Source organism: Oncorhynchus keta, chromosome 34 (genome assembly GCF_023373465.1).
Source record: "Oncorhynchus keta strain PuntledgeMale-10-30-2019 chromosome 34, Oket_V2, whole genome shotgun sequence".
NCBI lineage: Eukaryota > Metazoa > Chordata > Actinopteri > Salmoniformes > Salmonidae > Oncorhynchus > Oncorhynchus keta.
The window spans coordinates 60,119,175-60,136,495 of NC_068454.1; the positions used below are offsets into that span (position 1 = coordinate 60,119,175).

The window sequence follows — 17,321 nt, forward strand, 5'->3', positions numbered from 1 at the left end:
GCAAAATGCCTCATAAACGTATGGTATTAACGACGACCGATGTCAGTAGCAGATGTGCCATCATTTGGACAAATAAAATGCGCAGTGCACACTTGTTCTGATTGAGTTGTTCTGTACACCAGGGGGCAGAATGCCGAATGCTACCAGAGACTTATTCAAATACGTGATTCCACTTCCGGTTGTCGCACCATGGATGGAGTGGGCAGCTAGCAAGAAGTTGTGGATACGTTTAGCTTAACAAGTGTAATTGAAACCAACATGATTGTTGTTAGTATTGAGAGAGGTCATTTTAACTTCGCTCGTTAGTTAAACGTCCACGTATTAGCCAGGCGTGAAGCAAATTCATCTAAACTGAGCTCGTTTTTTGCTAAGCTTGCGAGCTGCTGCATGTTGTGCTATTTTCATAGATCACCCCCTTGTTCATTGCGTGAAGATTTCAAAACAAGGTAAGGTGGCTAGCTAGCTACCTATCAGTGTAATGCATAGTTCTCTTCAGATCTTCAAAGAGCAAATAAAGGAGGTAAAGAAAAGCTGGAGGGCTTTCTTTTCGATAGTTCCTACTTAAGATCATGCAGCGGATCTATTTCGTTATATAATTAAGCAGCAAGGCAACTCCACATGAGGCTGTTCTCCTGCCCGACACAACGCGCCTCCGTGGTGCCTTATTGCTATAAACTGGTTACCAACGTAATTAGAGTAGTTAAAATACATGTTTTGTCATACCCGTGGTATATTGTCTAATATATTGTCAAAAATATTTTTACTGATCTAATTACATTTGGTAACCAGTTTATAATACCTTTAAGGCCCCTTGGGGGTTTGTGGTATATGGCCATTATACCATTGGTAAGGGCTGTATCCAGCCACTTCACGTTGCTTCGTGCCTAAGAACAGCCCGTAGCCATATACCACACCCCCTCCTGCCTTATTGCTTCAATATACCCTTGTGTAGCATATGAATATTGCTGTGCCAGCCATTCCCTGCTACAGAAGTTTCCTATTAATATGACATTTTATATACCTAGCACAGGAGGTTGGTGGTACCTTAAATTGAGGAGAACTGGTTCGTGGTAATGACTGGAGCGGGATAAGTAATTATATATATATATTATATATATATATATATATATATATATATCATGAGCTGTTTTCCCCCAAGCAGCCTCCTGTGATACCTAGTACAATACAACTCTCTGTCTACATCTACTGTATACCGTAGCTAACTGATTTTGTCTCCCAATTAGGCAAAAATGGCAAACCTAGAACAATGGGTGAGTGACAGTCTGCATGACATCCTTGGCCTTAGTGACAGATATGTCGCCCAGTTCATGATCGGCTCCGCGCGTAAATCATCGAGCTCTCAAGACTTTGTCGCCCACCTCAAGTCGACGGGCACCATCGACATTAATCAGAGAGTGATCGCCTTTGCACAGGAACTGTATGAAAAGGTCAAATGATTTGCTTTCTTTGCGTTTTAACGGCGTGCTTGTTTCTTATTTTCACTGTGGTTATTATGAGCATCTAGAAATTACTTTCATCTATGTGTTTCAGATTCCTCGTAAGCAAGTGGTTGAAAAGCCAGCCAGAGCGATAGAGCGACACGTCATGGAGATTGAGAGGAAGAATCGGACTTACACCCTACTGTCAGACAGCGAGAGTGACGGAGAGGCAGTGAGAGAGAGGGAGAAGGAGAAGAAGAAGAAAAGTAAAGACCGAGGCGATAAGAGGAAGCACCTCAGGAAAAGGGAGGAGAGTCAATCATCTAGTGAAGAGGAGACCCCTAAAAGGTAATCAACCTGGAATGGAGTTTCATGTTGCTTGCTTGTGACACGTTCTACCTGCTTTCCTCTCTTTTGTTGCTTTTTAGCTAAATGTTGACAGCTGTATTTGACTTGTATGGACTTCAGGGAGACAGGATGCAGCTTCAGGAGTCTATGGTCTCATTAACTGAATTGCAACCATAAATACATTACAACAATGAAGCCAGTTACCCTAGAATATTTTGATTGTTTTCATGCTGTGTAGTCTCTATTTTTCAGCTGCTACTCCTCTGTGGCTTCAATGCCTGCTTGAACAAGCCTCCACTTAGATTGTGATTTGAGTTTCTAAAAGGCCCGTTCTCTTTCTCAGTAGTAAGCTGGGCCATGGCGACCAGAAGTCCAGTAAGAAGGATGAAGAGGAGGAGGAGGAGTGGGAGAAGGAAGAGAGAGAACGCGTACTGGATCTGGAAGAGAGGGATGCTTTTGCCGAACGAATGAAACTGAAGGACAAAGACAAGACGAGGAACATCATGGAGAGAACGGACAAGAAGGTGGGATTGACTATCAATGATGGAACCCAACCCAGTCCATTTGACTTACTAGTGTACTTGTAGGTGTGTTTTGATTTTTGGCTTAATGTTTTTCCATGACCTTTTCACCAGGGCTACGAGGAGGCTCAGAAAAGACTAAAGATGGCAGAGGAGGATCACAAGAAAATCGTGAGCACATTATTCAAATTCCCTGTAACTTATCGTATAATAGACTATCGTCTAAGTTTGGGAAAAAACACAGTAGAAATAGAATTACTAGAACAGGGAGAGCCCCTCAGACTCATTATATGTCACCTATCTTCTCTTTTCTATAGCTTCCAGAGTTGCGGAAGGAGTCTCGCAGGAACTACCTGTCAAAGAGAGAGGCTGAGAAGCTGGAGGACCTGGAGGCGGAGATCGCAGATGAGGAGTACCTGTTCTCCACGGACGCGCTGACTGAGAGGGAGCGGAAGGAGCTGGAGTACAAGCGCAACCTCCGAGACCTGGCCAAGGACTACAAGAAAGCCGGCGCCAAGGAGAAAGAGGAGAGGAAGAACAGATACTACATGCCGGAGGAGAAGAGGAGTAAAGTAAGGAGGAGATAGTTGGCTGGTAATGGTCCTGCCATGGATAGCCAGTACTCTTGTTGAAATGGTGTAAAACACTAGGATCCGGGGCTTGATTATATACATCTCGCTCACTCTATTTCCCTCTTCCTCTGTCCCTCCCTCTATCTTCGCCCTCGCTCTCTCCATCTCTCCAGGATATTCCTCAGAGGGACATGGAGCTGGAGTTGGAGATGCCCATGGAGGGTGGAGGAGAGCAGGGTCGCTGGGAGGAGGAGAGGTTGAAGACCGCCTCGCTCATCTTCGGGGCCAAGAAGGAGAGAGAGAAAGGGTTGAAGGCAGAAAGAGAGAAGTACCAGCTGATCCTGGAGGAGGACGAGATGATCAACTTTGTCAGCAGTGCCGTCATCATGAAGGGAACCCAGGATGAGAAGGTGGGTTGTTAAACGTTAAAGCGTTTATCTGTGATAGATTGCAAGGAATAAATACAGCTATAGTTATGGATATTAGTCTAACAAAATATTGTCATAATTCAAATTCAGAAAATATTTTACATTCCATACATATTCAATAGCGATCAACGAATACACACCTGAGCTTCTGGAGTATTTCTAACTGTGCCAAGGTCAAATCTCCATGTGACAATGAACAATACAGTGCAATTGTAATGTTGTCTTCATCTCTGTATGCTGTGTGTCTCCAGGAGCAGGAGCAGGCAGCCCTGTCCCAGGCGGAGGTCCAGAAGCAGTCCATCCAAGAGGTGAGACGCAGCCTGCCCGTGTTCCCCTACAGAGAGGACCTGCTCCTGGCCATCCAGCAGCACCAGATCCTGGTCATCGAGGGAGAGACGGGCTCCGGCAAGACCACCCAGATCCCCCAGTTCCTCATGGAGTCGGTGGGTACACATTATTCAAGGGGCCATGTCCATAAACATTATTATGGACACATATCAAAGAGGTTAGAGAAAAGCAGAGGACACATTTCCATTGGACATTGTGTGTACGTTTGACAAAGTCGTCTTGAATCTTCAGTGTTTTGTCACTATTTTCACTAACATTTTTTAAAACAAATTGTAGGCTTCCACCCTGATCCATTTGTGGCATGATGCTTTTCTGTGTATGTTACCTTTGTTGACCTGTTGTCTGGGTTTACATCTCCTAGGGCTACAATGATGGAGGCATGAAGATTGGGTGTACCCAGCCCCGTAGAGTGGCAGCCATGTCTGTAGCAGCCAGGGTGGCACAAGAAGTGGGCGTCAAGCTGGGCAACGAGGTGAAAATGGCACAACCGCTCTCTGTCACTCCGATGAAGCATAAATAATTCCTACTGTATATGGTAGAAAACATAAACTCACCGTATTTGTCCAACTACCCCTTTCTTCATCAGGTAGGCTACAGTATCCGTTTTGAGGATTGTACGTCAGAGAGGACAGTACTCAAATACATGACTGACGGAATGCTGCTCAGAGAATTCCTGACAGAGCCTGATCTGGCCAGCTACAGGTACCACTATATGCCCCGTCTGTCCTTATCTTTAGATATGTTTTCCATATGTGGAGGTTTATGTTTAAAAGTGGTATATTGTGTTTTAGAAAAATAATAAATTAAATAATTCCCTGCCATATTGTTTTAGTCAGTATGACAGTATAACAATAAATGATCCCTTCCTCTCTCTCAGTGTGGTCATCATTGATGAGGCCCACGAGCGGACGCTGCACACAGACATCCTGTTTGGTCTGATCAAGGACATTGCCCGGTTCCGTCCGGACCTGAAGGTGCTGGTGGCCAGCGCCACCTTGGACACAGAGCGCTTCTCCTGCTTCTTTGACGACGCGCCGGTATTCAGAATCCCCGGCAGGAGGTTCCCTGTGGACATCTTCTACACTAAGGTACCTCTGCTGACCATCTGTATAGTGAAATGGCCTCAGGACAAAAGATTGCATCCCCATTCTCCACCGTTCTCCTGAAGTGTGCACTTGCGCATTTCCCACGGTGGATTTAACATGAAAACTCCCTCCGGGCAATGTTTAAACCAATATAGAGCCTTTTAAATGTGCGACAGGAAGTGATCAAGTGCGCTCTTTGAGAGAAGGCGGAAGAAACGGAATGCAGCCATAGGCATAACTTTGAATGACTGTAAATACCATATTTCACCCGTGAGAAGTGCTGGATGATACTAATGTATACTAAAGATGGATGTCAATTATCTGTTCTATTGTTGTACTCTTTGCTCTCTGGTATTGTTTACTATTTCGCTCGCTCTCGCTCTCAGGCTCCTGAGGCAGACTACCTGGAGGCCTGTGTTGTGTCGGTGCTACAGATCCACGTCACCCAGCCCCCTGGAGACTGTCTGGTCTTCCTCACTGGACAGGTCTGGCACACTCGCACCTTGACCCCTCACCTCAACGCTGACATTCACATTACATCAGCTACTACATTAGCTACTACATCATCTACCTCGGCTACTACGTCACATTACATCTGCTCTCACTCAACATCAGATCCTACATCAGTCACTACACATTAGCTAGGCCTACTACAAATCACACTCCATCTGGTGAATCACACTCCATCTGGTGAATCACACTCCATCTGGTGAATCACACTCCATCTGGTGAATCACACTCCATCTGGTGAATCACACTCCATCTGGTGAATCACACTCCATCTGGTGAATCACACTACATCTGGTGAATCACACTACATCTGGTGAATGGGACGTTAAATGGTTGTCCTGACTCTCTGTGGTCTCTAAAAGATCCCCTGGCACTTATCGTAAGAGTTGGGGTGTTAACCCCGGTGTCCTGGCTAAATCTAGCCCTCATACCACCGAATCATCCCCAGCTTCCAATTGGCTCATTCATCTCTCCTCCCCTGTAACTATTCCCCAGGTCATTGCTGTAAATGAGAATGTGTTCTCAGTCAACTTACCAGGTCAAATAAATAAATGACACACATATTTCTGCCAAGGGTTCTGTCCTTACCACTCTCCTGTCTCTCTCTATTTCCACAGGAGGAGATTGAGACTTGTTGTGAGCTGCTGCAGGAGAGATGCAGGCGTCTGGGTTCTAAGATATCGGAGCTCCTGGTGCTTCCCATCTACGCCAATCTACCTTCAGACATGCAGGCCAAGATATTCAGCCCCACACCCCCTGGCTCACGCAAGGTGAGAGGACCTTTTCTCTTCTGTTTAAACTTGGGCCACTAGGGGGTGCTCAAGGACCATTTTGGAAATATGTTTTATCCTCTGTGATCAAATAATGTAACGAAAATATGTATGCATTATTTTCTTTACCCAAATGGAAATCCAACCCAACCTAGGTTATTGTAGATTTCATGCTGCACTTATGTCAATGTAGTAGATTCTATTCTACTATGTCATTTGGCGCATTTTAAGCTAATGGCACCGAAGGGGTTTGCTGCCGTTTTACGATCCTGTAACCAATTGTGCTATTGTGTATGTTTTTTCACGTTATTTGTAACTTATTTTGTACATAATGTTTCTGCCACCATGTCTTATGACCGAAAAGAGCTTCTCGATATCATGGCAGCGATTACTCACCCCGTACTGGAGGAATCCTTCTTCAACGAGTCAGACAGGAAGGATTTACTACAGACACCCGACAAGACCCTCATCCCCGTCATTCGCAGGAGTGAAAAGACGGAGATATCTCGGACGATGGTCCGTCACCTTTACCATCGGTCCTATTAGACAACGTACAATCAATCGATTAATAAAATAGATGAACTACGAGCACTTATATCCTACCAACGGGACATTAACCTGTCGTTCCGCTAGCGGAACCCCTCGCCAACAGCCAATGCAATTGCAGGGCGCAAATACAAATCAACAGAAATCTCATAAATCAAATTTCTCAAACATACAAGTATTAGGCACCATTTTAAAGATACAATTCTCGTTAATCCAGCCACAGTGTCTGACTTTCAAAAATGCTTTACAGCGAATGCTCCACAAATTATTATGTTAAGTCACCACCAAGTCACAGAAAAACCCAGCCATTTTTCCAGCCAAAGAGAGGAGTCACAAAAAGCACAAATAGATATTAAATTAATCACTAACCTTTGATGATCTTCATCAGATGACACTCATAGGACTTCATGTTACACAATACATGTATGTTTTGTTCGATAAAGTGCATATTTATATCCAAACATCTCATTTTACATTGGCGTGTTATGTTCAGTAGTTCCAAAACATGCTGTGATTTTGCAGAGAGCGACATCAATTTACAGAAATACTCATTATAAATGTTGATGAAAATACAAGTGTTATGCATGGAACTTTATCTAAACTTCTCCTTAATGTAACCGCTGTGTCATATTTCAAAAGAACTTTACGGAAAAAGTATACCATCCAATAATCTGAGTACGGAGCTCAGATCTCAAACCAGCAAAAATAAATATCCGCAATGTTGCGCAATCAACATTAGTCAGAAATAGGATTATAAATATTCACTTTCCTTTGATGATCTTCATCAGAATGCACTCCCAGGAATCCCAGTTCCACAAATGTTTTATTTATTTGATAAAGTTCAGAATTTATGTCCATATACCTCCTTTTGGAGGTAAACCAATCGAAACGCGCGTGCAACTTCCAGCGGAAAGGTCGGACGAAAATGCCAAAAAGTTATATTACTGGTCGTAGAAACATATCAAACGATGTATATAATCAATCTTTAGGATGTTTTTATCATAAATGTTCAATAATGTTCCAACCGGAGAATTCCATTGTCTGTAGAAAAGCAATGGAACAGGAGCTACCTCTCATGTGAATGCGTGTGACTGAGCTCGTGGCTGCTGGCAGACCTCTGACTCATTCCCCTCTCATTCAGCCCCACTTCATAGTAGAAGCATCAAACAACGTTCTAAAGACGGTTGACATCTAGTGGGAGCCTTGGGAAGTGCAACATAACCAATATCCCACTTTATCTTCAATAGGGGCTGAGTTGGAAAAACTACAAACCTCAGATTTCCCACTTCCTTTTTTTTTTTTTTCTCAGGTTTTTGCCTGCCTTATGAGTTCTGTTATACTCAGACATCATTCAAACAGTTTTAGAAACTTCAGTGTTTTCTATCCAATACTACTAATAATATTAGCATCTGGGACTGAGTAGGAGGCAGTTTACTCTGGGCACGCTTTTCATCCAAAAGTGAAAATGCTGCCCCCTAGCCCAATGAAGTTAAAAACTGTAATATCTTATGTTTCACCGAGTCGTGCCTGAACGGTGACATGATTAACATACAGTTGGCAGGTTTTAAGCTTTTTCGGCAGAATAGAACAGCGGTGGTAAGACAAGGGGCGGCGGCCTATGTATATTTGTAAACAACAGCTGGTGCATGAAATCTAAGGAAGTCTCAAGGTTTTGCTCACCTGAGGTAGAGTCTCACGATAAGCTGTAGACCACACTATTTACCAAGAGAGTTTACATCTATAGTTTTCATAGCTGTCGACATACCACCGCAGACCAATGCTGGCACTAAGACAGGACTCAATGAGCTGTATACGGCCATAAGCAAACAGGAAAACGCACATCCAGAGGCGGCGCTCCTAGTGGCCGGGGACTTGAATGCAGGGAAACTCAAATCAGTTTTGCCTCATTTCTATCAGCATGTTAAATGTGCAACCAGAATGGAAAAATACTCTAGAGCACCTTTACTCCACACACAGAGACCCGTACAAAGCTCTCCCTCACCCTCCATTTGGAAAATCTGGCCATAATTCTGTCCTCCTGATTCCTGCTTACAAGCAAAAGCTAAAGCAGGAAGCACCAGTGACTCGGTCAATAAGAAAGTGGTCAGATGAAGCAGATGCTAAGCTACAGGATTTACATAATGCTGTTTTGCTAGCACAGACTGGCATATGTTCTGGGATTCTTCCGATGTCATTGAGGGGTACACCACATCAGTCACTGGCTTCATCAATAAGTGCATCGACGATGTCGTCCCCACGGTGACTGTACATACAGTGGGGAGAACAAGTATTTGATACACTGACGATTTTGCAGGTTTTCCTAATTACAAAGCATGTAGAGGTCTGTCATTTTTATCATAGGTACACTTCCACTGTGAGAGATGGAATCTAAAACAAAAATCCAGAAATTCACATTGTATGATTTTTAAGTAATTAATTAGCATTCTATTACATAACCACAACAGTGGTAGGCCTGATCAGCAACAACGATGAGACAGCCTATAGGGGGGAGGTCAGAGACCTGGCCGTGTGGTGCAAGGACAACGACCTCTCCCTCAACGTGATCAAGACAAAGGAGATGATTGTGGACTACAGGAAAAGGAGGACCAAGCACGCTCCCATTCTCATCGATGGGGCTGTAGTGGAGCTGGTGTCCACATCACCTACAAACTATCATGGTCCGAGCACACTAAGACAGTTGTGAAGAGGGTAAGACCAAGCCTATTTCCTCTCAGGAGACTGAAAAGATTTGGCATGGGTCCTCAGATCCTCAAAAGGTTCTACAACTGCACCACCGAGAGCATCTTGACTGGTTGGATCACTTCCTGGTATAGCAACTGCTCGGCCTCCGACCGCAAAGCACCACAGAGGGTAGTGCGTATGGCCCAGTACATCACTGTCCCCAAGCTTCCTGCCATCCAGGGCCTCTATACCAGGCGGTGTCAGAGGAAGGCCCTAAAAATGGTCAAAGATGCCAGCCACCCTAGTCATAGACGGTTCTCTCTGCTACCGCACGGCAAGCGGTACCGGAGTGACAAGTTGAGTTCCAAATAGCTTCTTAACAGCTTCTACCCCCCCCAAGCCATAAGACTCCTGTTCAGCTAATCAAAGGGCTACCCAGACCACTCATTTATGCTGCTGCTACTCTGTTTATAATCTATGCATAGTCACTTTAACTCTACCTACATGTCTCTACCTACATGACTCTGTACTGGCGCCCCCTGTATATAGCCTTGCTTGTTATTTTACTGCTGTGGTTTAATTATTTGTTTGTTTTATTTTCTGTTTTCTACTGATCCATTTTTTACTTAACACTAAAAAAAAACATTTTTTTTAAAGCATTGTTGGTTAAGGGCTTGTAAGTAAGCATTTCACAGTAAAGTCTATACCTGTTGTATTTGGCGCATGTGACAAATAACATTTGATTTGACCACTTAAGACATCATTCTTCAGATTCCTGCCTCCATGTTTCTCGTTCTCTTCTGGTGTTGTGTACAAACACATTATCTGATGTACAAAAGTGTCCTCTCTCTGTGTGTCCTTAGGTGGTGGTGGCCACTAACATTGCAGAGACCTCTCTAACCATCGATGGGATCATATACGTCATAGATCCAGGTTTCTGCAAGCAGAAGAGCTATAACGCCCGCACCGGGATGGAGTCTCTGATCGTCACGCCTTGCTCACGGGTAACACGCTAGCTTTGGTTTTCAAATGAGCCATTTTGTTGTCATTGTCAGAGAAAGTGTAATTCATGTGGCTCTTATTGGGGCTGTAGATTTAGTTCTCTGGACAACATTCTGACCGTTTGCTGATTCCATCTGTGTTTTGATCCACCACAGGCCTCAGCCAATCAGCGAGCAGGTCGTGCAGGCAGAGTGGCGGCTGGGAAGTGTTTCCGTCTCTACACTGCGTGGGCGTTTAAACACGAGATGGAGGAGTCCACCGTGCCCGAGATCCAGCGAACTAACCTGGGCAACGTGGTGCTGCTGCTCAAGAGCTTGGGTGCGGAACAAACACTTTATAAGTCATGTCACAGTGCTAAATGAGAGAACACGTTTTAAAATGCACAGAGGTCCTCTTGAAGTAATCCACTGAAGTATAGTCTGTAGTTCACTATTATGATTTTGACTTACTTGACTTAGTGGAGCAAAGGGCCTCAGTATGAGCATCTCAAACCCATGTGTCGATTTGTTTTACATTGGATTGGCAAATATTTTTTTCCCCCGACAGGAATTAATGACCTCATCCACTTTGATTTCATGGACCCACCCCCTCACGAGACCCTGGTGCTAGCTCTGGAGCAGCTGTACGCACTGGGTGCACTCAACCACCTCGGAGAGCTCACCAAGGTAACTTACGCCTGACTGTCTATCAAAACCACGGCACCATTCCAATACTTTTCAATCGCATTGGCACCGGTCCCTCCTCCCTTGTTAAATCAGTTGAATAAGAAAAATGCTTCTTACGGCTATCCCATCTCAATTTAATGTTGGAAATAAGACCTGTAGTGATCCTGATGTTATCTCGTCTTTTTTTTTGTGAATGTTGGTTCCTCTCTGTCAACGAAAATCAAAAACATTAGTGGAAATCCCTTGGGTTACATTAAGGGACATTTTCCCTCTCTGCTTTAGTTTTATCCACCTGATGTAATAGAGGTGATTGGTAACTTAAAGAAATCAGCAGCAAGTCATGATGAGGTGCCTTTTTAGTGAAATCATTGTCTTCCTCCATTATTGAGCCTCTTAACGTACATCTTCACCAAATCAATGCAAACTTGTGTTGTTCCTAAAGATTTGAAAATTGCCAAAGTTATCCCCCTCTATATATCTGGGGATGCAAGATCTTTTACAAATTATTGGACAGTATCTGTACTACTGTGTTTTTCTAAAATCCTAGAGAAACTGTTGTATGAAAGAATGTTGAAACATTTCAACCAACACTATTCTATATGACCACCAATATGTTTTTTGTAAAAACTAATCCACAGATGAATTAAAAATAATCCTTTGTTATTACTTATCTATATCAATGACCTTGCTGCTGTTCTTCTACCATACTTCCCATTCTTTTTGCTGAGGATACCAACTTGGATTTACCACACGAGAATTTCGATTCACTAATCAACGAAGCCAACTCAGTTTTCTGAATTTCCGTATAAACAAATTATCTTTTTAATGTAATAAAAAAATCCAACTTTGTTGTATTTACTGGTAAGAATCAGATATATTTTTAAAAGAGACAGAATCTCAATTGTTGGGAATTAAATGAACCAGGTTTAATCTACTACATTCCTCGGTGTTCTAGTTGATGAAAAGTTGTCCTGTAAAGATCATATTCAGTTGGTCTGCAGCAAAGTGTTGAAGTCCTTTTTGTATCATCAGAAATATTAGTGGTTTGAGTCATCAGGCTTGCTTCCTGACACTATACTACAGCTTAATTTACCCATATATTATTTACTGCAATATTGTCTGGACCGGTACATATTCTTTCTACCTACACAAATGACTCATCACACAAAATAAACGTACAAGTCTAGCCACCTCCTCTAACTACTTGGCTCCAGCTGTCCCTCCGTTTAAGAAACTCAATATATTGTCTATCTACAACATTAATATACTCAAATTATGCACCTTCATCTACAAATACACATGCCTCCCAGACAATCCACCTAAACCCTTGAATGGTTAATTCCCAAATCCATGCATACACAAGACACCTTTACCCTTCCCACTGCCGCACCTCACATAGTCAATTCTCTAGCAGATACAGAGGGTTCGTACTCTGGAATTCCTATCTTCATATTGCCAAAACATCATCATCCCTCAATAACTTCAAGTATAGATTAGAGGTCAGCCCGATGACCTAAACTACCTCCATGTAGCCTAACTCTCTCTCTCACACACATATACACACACATAATCAAACATGATTTTTCTTGTATACGGAGTATGTCATGTACAGTTATAATTAGTACGCTTTGTTTAACTGATTGAACAAACTTTATTTGTACTTATATTTGTGTATTGTTAATTTTTTGGTGTGGTTGCTTGTTTTATTTGTATCTGTACTGTTTTGTCTTTCCCTTATTCTTTGGTGAGAATAAATAAAACCTAAAAAAGTGCAAATGACCTCTGGGAATGCAGGGAGGAGATATAATAGGGCACATCGATTCCATCACCATTAGGCAGGTGAAGGAACATATTGGCTTCTAATACCTTAGAAAGGTGACTATTTGATGTGAAAGGTCATGTAATGAGTGTTGTTGTGTTCCAGTTGGGCCGCAGGATGGCTGAGCTGCCGGTGGACCCTATGCTGAGCAAGATGATCCTGGCCTCAGAACAGTGAGTCTCTATGGCAATCCTGGCACTGGCCTGGAATGAATGTAGTTGTATTATTCTGTTACCTTGCTCATTATTCCCCTTTCTCTCGTTTTCTCTCAACCCCCCCACTCAATAATGAATTTTATTCTTCTTACAAAAGTGCTTTATTGACAATTATTCAACAGGACATGAAACCTCTTAATGTATTTCACTAAACTTTCCCATCTTCCTCTGTCTCTCCAGGTATAAGTGTTCTGAGGAGGTGTTGACCATCGCGGCCATGCTGTCTGTGAACAACTCCATCTTCTACCGACCCAAAGACAAGGTGGTTCACGCCGACAACGCCAGGCAGAACTTTGTGGTCCCCGGGGGAGACCATATGGTGCTGCTCAACGTCTACACACAGGTCAGGAGGATTGGGTTTGATAGTTAAGATAAAGATGTGATACTCCTCCACTTTGATCCCACTTGTCTCATATAAGGTATCAGGGTAGCAGTTCTGGGTCATGTTCATTTGGCACCAACTGTAAAAATAAAATAAAAAAAGACAAATAATGGTCAGAATGTCATATTTAACTTATTCCATTTATTTATTTTTTGAATCCCTGGTGATTTTAGTATTTTTTGGGCCAAGTACTAAAATCCCCCAAAATAACTTTCAATATTTGTTGGGCCGAGCCCCCCTCCTGGGGACTGAGTTTCCCGAACTCAGTCCCCAGGACCCCAAGATGTTTGCCCAAGCACTACACAGCTGATTCATGTAATCATCAAGCTTTCACCAATTGAATCAGCTGTGTTGCGTTAGGGCAAAAAACAAAACGTGCACCTCTTGGGATCCCTAGAACAGAGTTTGGGAAATGCTGTTCTATGTTTTGTTTTCAGTCTGTGATATTGACTGCTTCATTTGTCCCTCAGTGGCTGGAGAGTGGCTACTCCACCCAGTGGTGCTATGAGAACTTCATCCAGTTCCGCTCCATGAAGCGGGCGCGGGATGTCAGGGAGCAGCTGGAGGGCCTGATGGACAGAATCGAGGTGGAGGTGTGCAGCTCAGGCGGAGATATTGTGCCCATCCGCAAGGTCAGTGTGACTGTGAACGCACCCTAACCTCATGACCATGAACACATCTTAAAACCGCTTAACCATGAACTTACCTTAAAACAGCTTGACCGTGAACACAAAATACAACCGTTTCTTCTAGTTAACCATGTTTTTTTTTTAAAACACCCTCCTAGAGTGTAGACCCGTGTTTCCCAACCCCAGTCCTCGGGTACCCCCAAACTGCACACCTGATTCAACTTGTCATCTAAACGTCAAGCTCTCCATGTTGAATCAGGTGTTTTTATCTGGGGCTACAACTAAAAGTGTGCTGTTGGGGTTACAGGATGACCGGAGCTGGGAAACACTGGCATAGACCACTTTGTTCCACTTCTAATTTTCTGTGCGGACACTTACCTGACACCAAACTCTTTGTTACATGTGTAGCCAATGTGTGAATATGCTTCACACTACATCTGTGTGCTTAAACCACTGACTGCAGATTTAGAAAGCACTGCTCTAGCGTCACTATTCACTGGAGATACAAGCCTATCACTTCACACCAGGTCTGGGGGACTGAAGGGACCCCTTTTATAGGAGATGGGATTAGTTTTTGTCTGCTCATGAAAACAGTTCTTAAGTCATGCCGGGTGTTAAGCCGGCCACTCTGTCGGAGAGGCAGGTTGAGTTCACTTAATATGCATCTGAATGGACGCTCCGTGCTTTCCCAATTCCCCACTTCATCATCATCACAGTCCATTCTCTAGTAAAACTGCTACACGAGGACTCTCCAAAAGGCAGTCCCTGGGTGTTTTTATTTGGCCCCCAAGTTTAAAAAAAAATCCACAATCAGCTCAAAGTGATTTTAATTTAAGACATCTCTTCCCAAGTATTCCCACACATAAATAGAGAAGCATATGTGATCGTATGAAATCAAGGTTTGAAAGGACTCTGTTTTTGTCAAATACTATATCTGTTTGGGATTTCTGCGGTCAATTTTCACCATCTCAGTAACATGATCACTCTTACTCTCTCACAGCGTTCACACATACAGCCACTAATACATCCTCTCTTTTGTCTTTCTCTCTCACTGATACTTCATTTAAAAATATGTATTTTGACCTCAAATGGACAACCATGTCAAATAAAGCTCAAATAAAAATGTTCTCTCCCTCTCTCAGGCAGTGACGGCGGGGTATTTCTACCACACGGCGCGGCTTAGCAAGGGGGGCTACAAGACGGTGAAGCACCAGCAGACAGTCTATGTCCACCCCAACAGCTCCCTGTTCGAGGAGCAGCCCCGTTGGCTCATCTACCACGAGCTGGTCTTCACCACCAAGGAGTTCATGAGACAGGTTTGGCATCAGTACTAGTAGACTTGTGGTCATGTTTGTGTGTATGTTTCTCCATGTGAGGAAGATCTGGAAGCAATCCACCACCGTGAAGGGCAAAGTAAAACTTTAGGGGAGTTGTTGCTGTCTTGTTGTAATATCAAGTGGCTCCAGGTAGCATTGTCTTTGTATACAGTATTATATACATTACCTTCGGAAAGTATTCAGACTCCTTGACTTTTTCCACATTTTGTTACATTACAGCCTTATTCTAAAATGGATTAAATAAATACAAATTCTCAGAAATCTACACACAATAACCCATAATGACAAAACAAAAACAGGTTTTTAGGAATTTTTGCAAATATATTAAAAATAAACAACAGAAATATCTTATTTGCGTAAGTATTCAGACCCTTTGATATGAGACTCGAATTTGAGATCAGATGCATCCTGTTTCCATTGATCATCCTTGAGATGTTTCTTCAACTTGATTGGAGTCCACCTGTGGTAAATTCAATTGATTGGACATGATTTGAAAAGACACACACCTGTCTGTATAAGGTCCGACAGTTGACAGTGCATGTCAGAGCAAAACCCAAGCAGTGAGGTCGAAGGAACAAGGCACACCTGTTAATTGAAATGCATTCCAGGTGACTACCTCGTGAAGCTGGTTGAAAGAATGCCAAGAGTGTGCAAAGCTGTCATCAAGGCAAAGAAAGGGTGGCTATTTGAAGAATCTCAAATCTTAAATGTATTTAATTTAACACTTTTTTTTTGGTTACTACTCAATTCCAGGTGTGTTATTTCATAGTTTTGATGTCTTCACCATTATTATACAATGTAGAAAATAGTAAAAGTAAAGAAAAACCCTGGAATGAGTAGGTGTGTCCAAACTTTTGACAGGCAAACATTTCGAAACTTGGTTTTGCTTGATCATTATGGGGTATTGGGTGTAGATTGAGAGGGGAAATTTGTATTTATTTAATCATTTTTAGAATAAGGCTGCAACGTAACCTAATGTGGAAAAAGTCAAGGGGTCTGAATAGTTTCCAAATGCACTGTACATACTGTATGTTGAGATTTAAGCTGCATGGGACAGAATGAATACGATTTTAAGGGTTTCGGAAGGTGCTGTTATTCTTACATTACTTTGAATTCATGTAAATATATTTTCCCCCTTTTAATTTGAACCTCTTTCTCTGCCTCAAGGTGATTGAGATAGACAGCAGCTGGCTGCTGGAGGTGGCTCCCCACTACTACAAGAACAAGGAGCTGGAGGACAGCAGCAGTAAGAAGATGCCTCGCAAACAGGGCAAGGCCAAGGAAGAGCTGGGCTAAGGACAGGAACTAGAAAAGACAGAGACTTTCTCCCCTCAGAGATAGACAGCCAAGCAGGGCTGCCATAAGGAACTGTGATATAAAAAATGTAAAAAACTTTGGGGCCCTTGAGCCAAAAATAAAAGAAACGGGATAAAAACTTGTATGCTTATGGGCTTATTTATCATAAACCACCTATCGGAGCTAGACGAGTTTGATGATAAGGAAATGTTATGCACTTGGACTGTCAGAGTTTCCTGTGTCTGGTATGATTCAGGGTCCGGGGTGAAGTTTCCCCTAAGTACAGATCTAGGATCCGCTTCCCCTCCCCATGTCCTAACCATTAGGGCTGAAATGTAAAACTGACCCAATATCAGTGTATAGGGGTAACTTCACCCTACTCCATGATGCAGAAACAGCAGTAAGACAGATGAAAACAAATGACAGGGCTACTGCTTTGTACGTAATGGCCGATGACTACCAGAGATTTTGCCTATTTACTTTCCCTAAATAGTTAACTTTTGTTGCCCAATGTCTGGGTGTTGTTGGGGTTGTAAATGTATTTTCTTGTCCCAATTACACCTACCAGACTGAAAGAAAACAATGCTGTGTGTTTGACTTCAGTGTGGTTCCGCTGTCTCTTTCTTTTTCTATTGGAATAAACTTTTTACAGGCACTTGCTTTGTCCTGTGACTTGCTTAGGCGCTAAGTGTTTGTTTTTGTTAACATGGGAGTGTCTGACCGTTTA

The 17,321-nt window shown here is 42.9% G+C and overlaps 1 protein-coding gene across 3 annotated transcripts; it reads left to right on the forward strand.

The window, feature by feature from the left end:
• Positions 1-128: 128 nt before the first annotated feature.
• Positions 129-17,249, forward strand: dhx16 (DEAH (Asp-Glu-Ala-His) box polypeptide 16). 3 transcript variants are annotated; one of them, XM_035750851.2, is made up of 21 exons: positions 129-520; positions 1,245-1,448; positions 1,552-1,787; positions 2,134-2,311; positions 2,423-2,479; positions 2,626-2,880; positions 3,054-3,290; positions 3,560-3,751; positions 4,018-4,128; positions 4,243-4,358; positions 4,534-4,744; positions 5,128-5,226; positions 5,869-6,021; positions 10,113-10,253; positions 10,407-10,569; positions 10,798-10,916; positions 12,841-12,908; positions 13,131-13,293; positions 13,803-13,964; positions 15,104-15,277; positions 16,466-17,249. In XM_035750851.2, the coding sequence occupies exons 1-21, from the start codon at positions 479-481 to the stop codon at positions 16,592-16,594; spliced, it is 3,210 nt and encodes a 1,069-aa protein (XP_035606744.1). In that variant the 5' UTR covers positions 129-478; the 3' UTR covers positions 16,595-17,249. The 3 variants fall into 3 exon arrangements, with proteins under 3 accessions (XP_035606744.1, XP_035606743.1, XP_035606745.1); XM_035750850.2 differs by having other exon boundaries at positions 130-520; positions 2,131-2,311; XM_035750852.2 differs by having other exon boundaries at positions 131-446; positions 2,131-2,311.
• Positions 17,250-17,321: the final 72 nt, after the last annotated feature.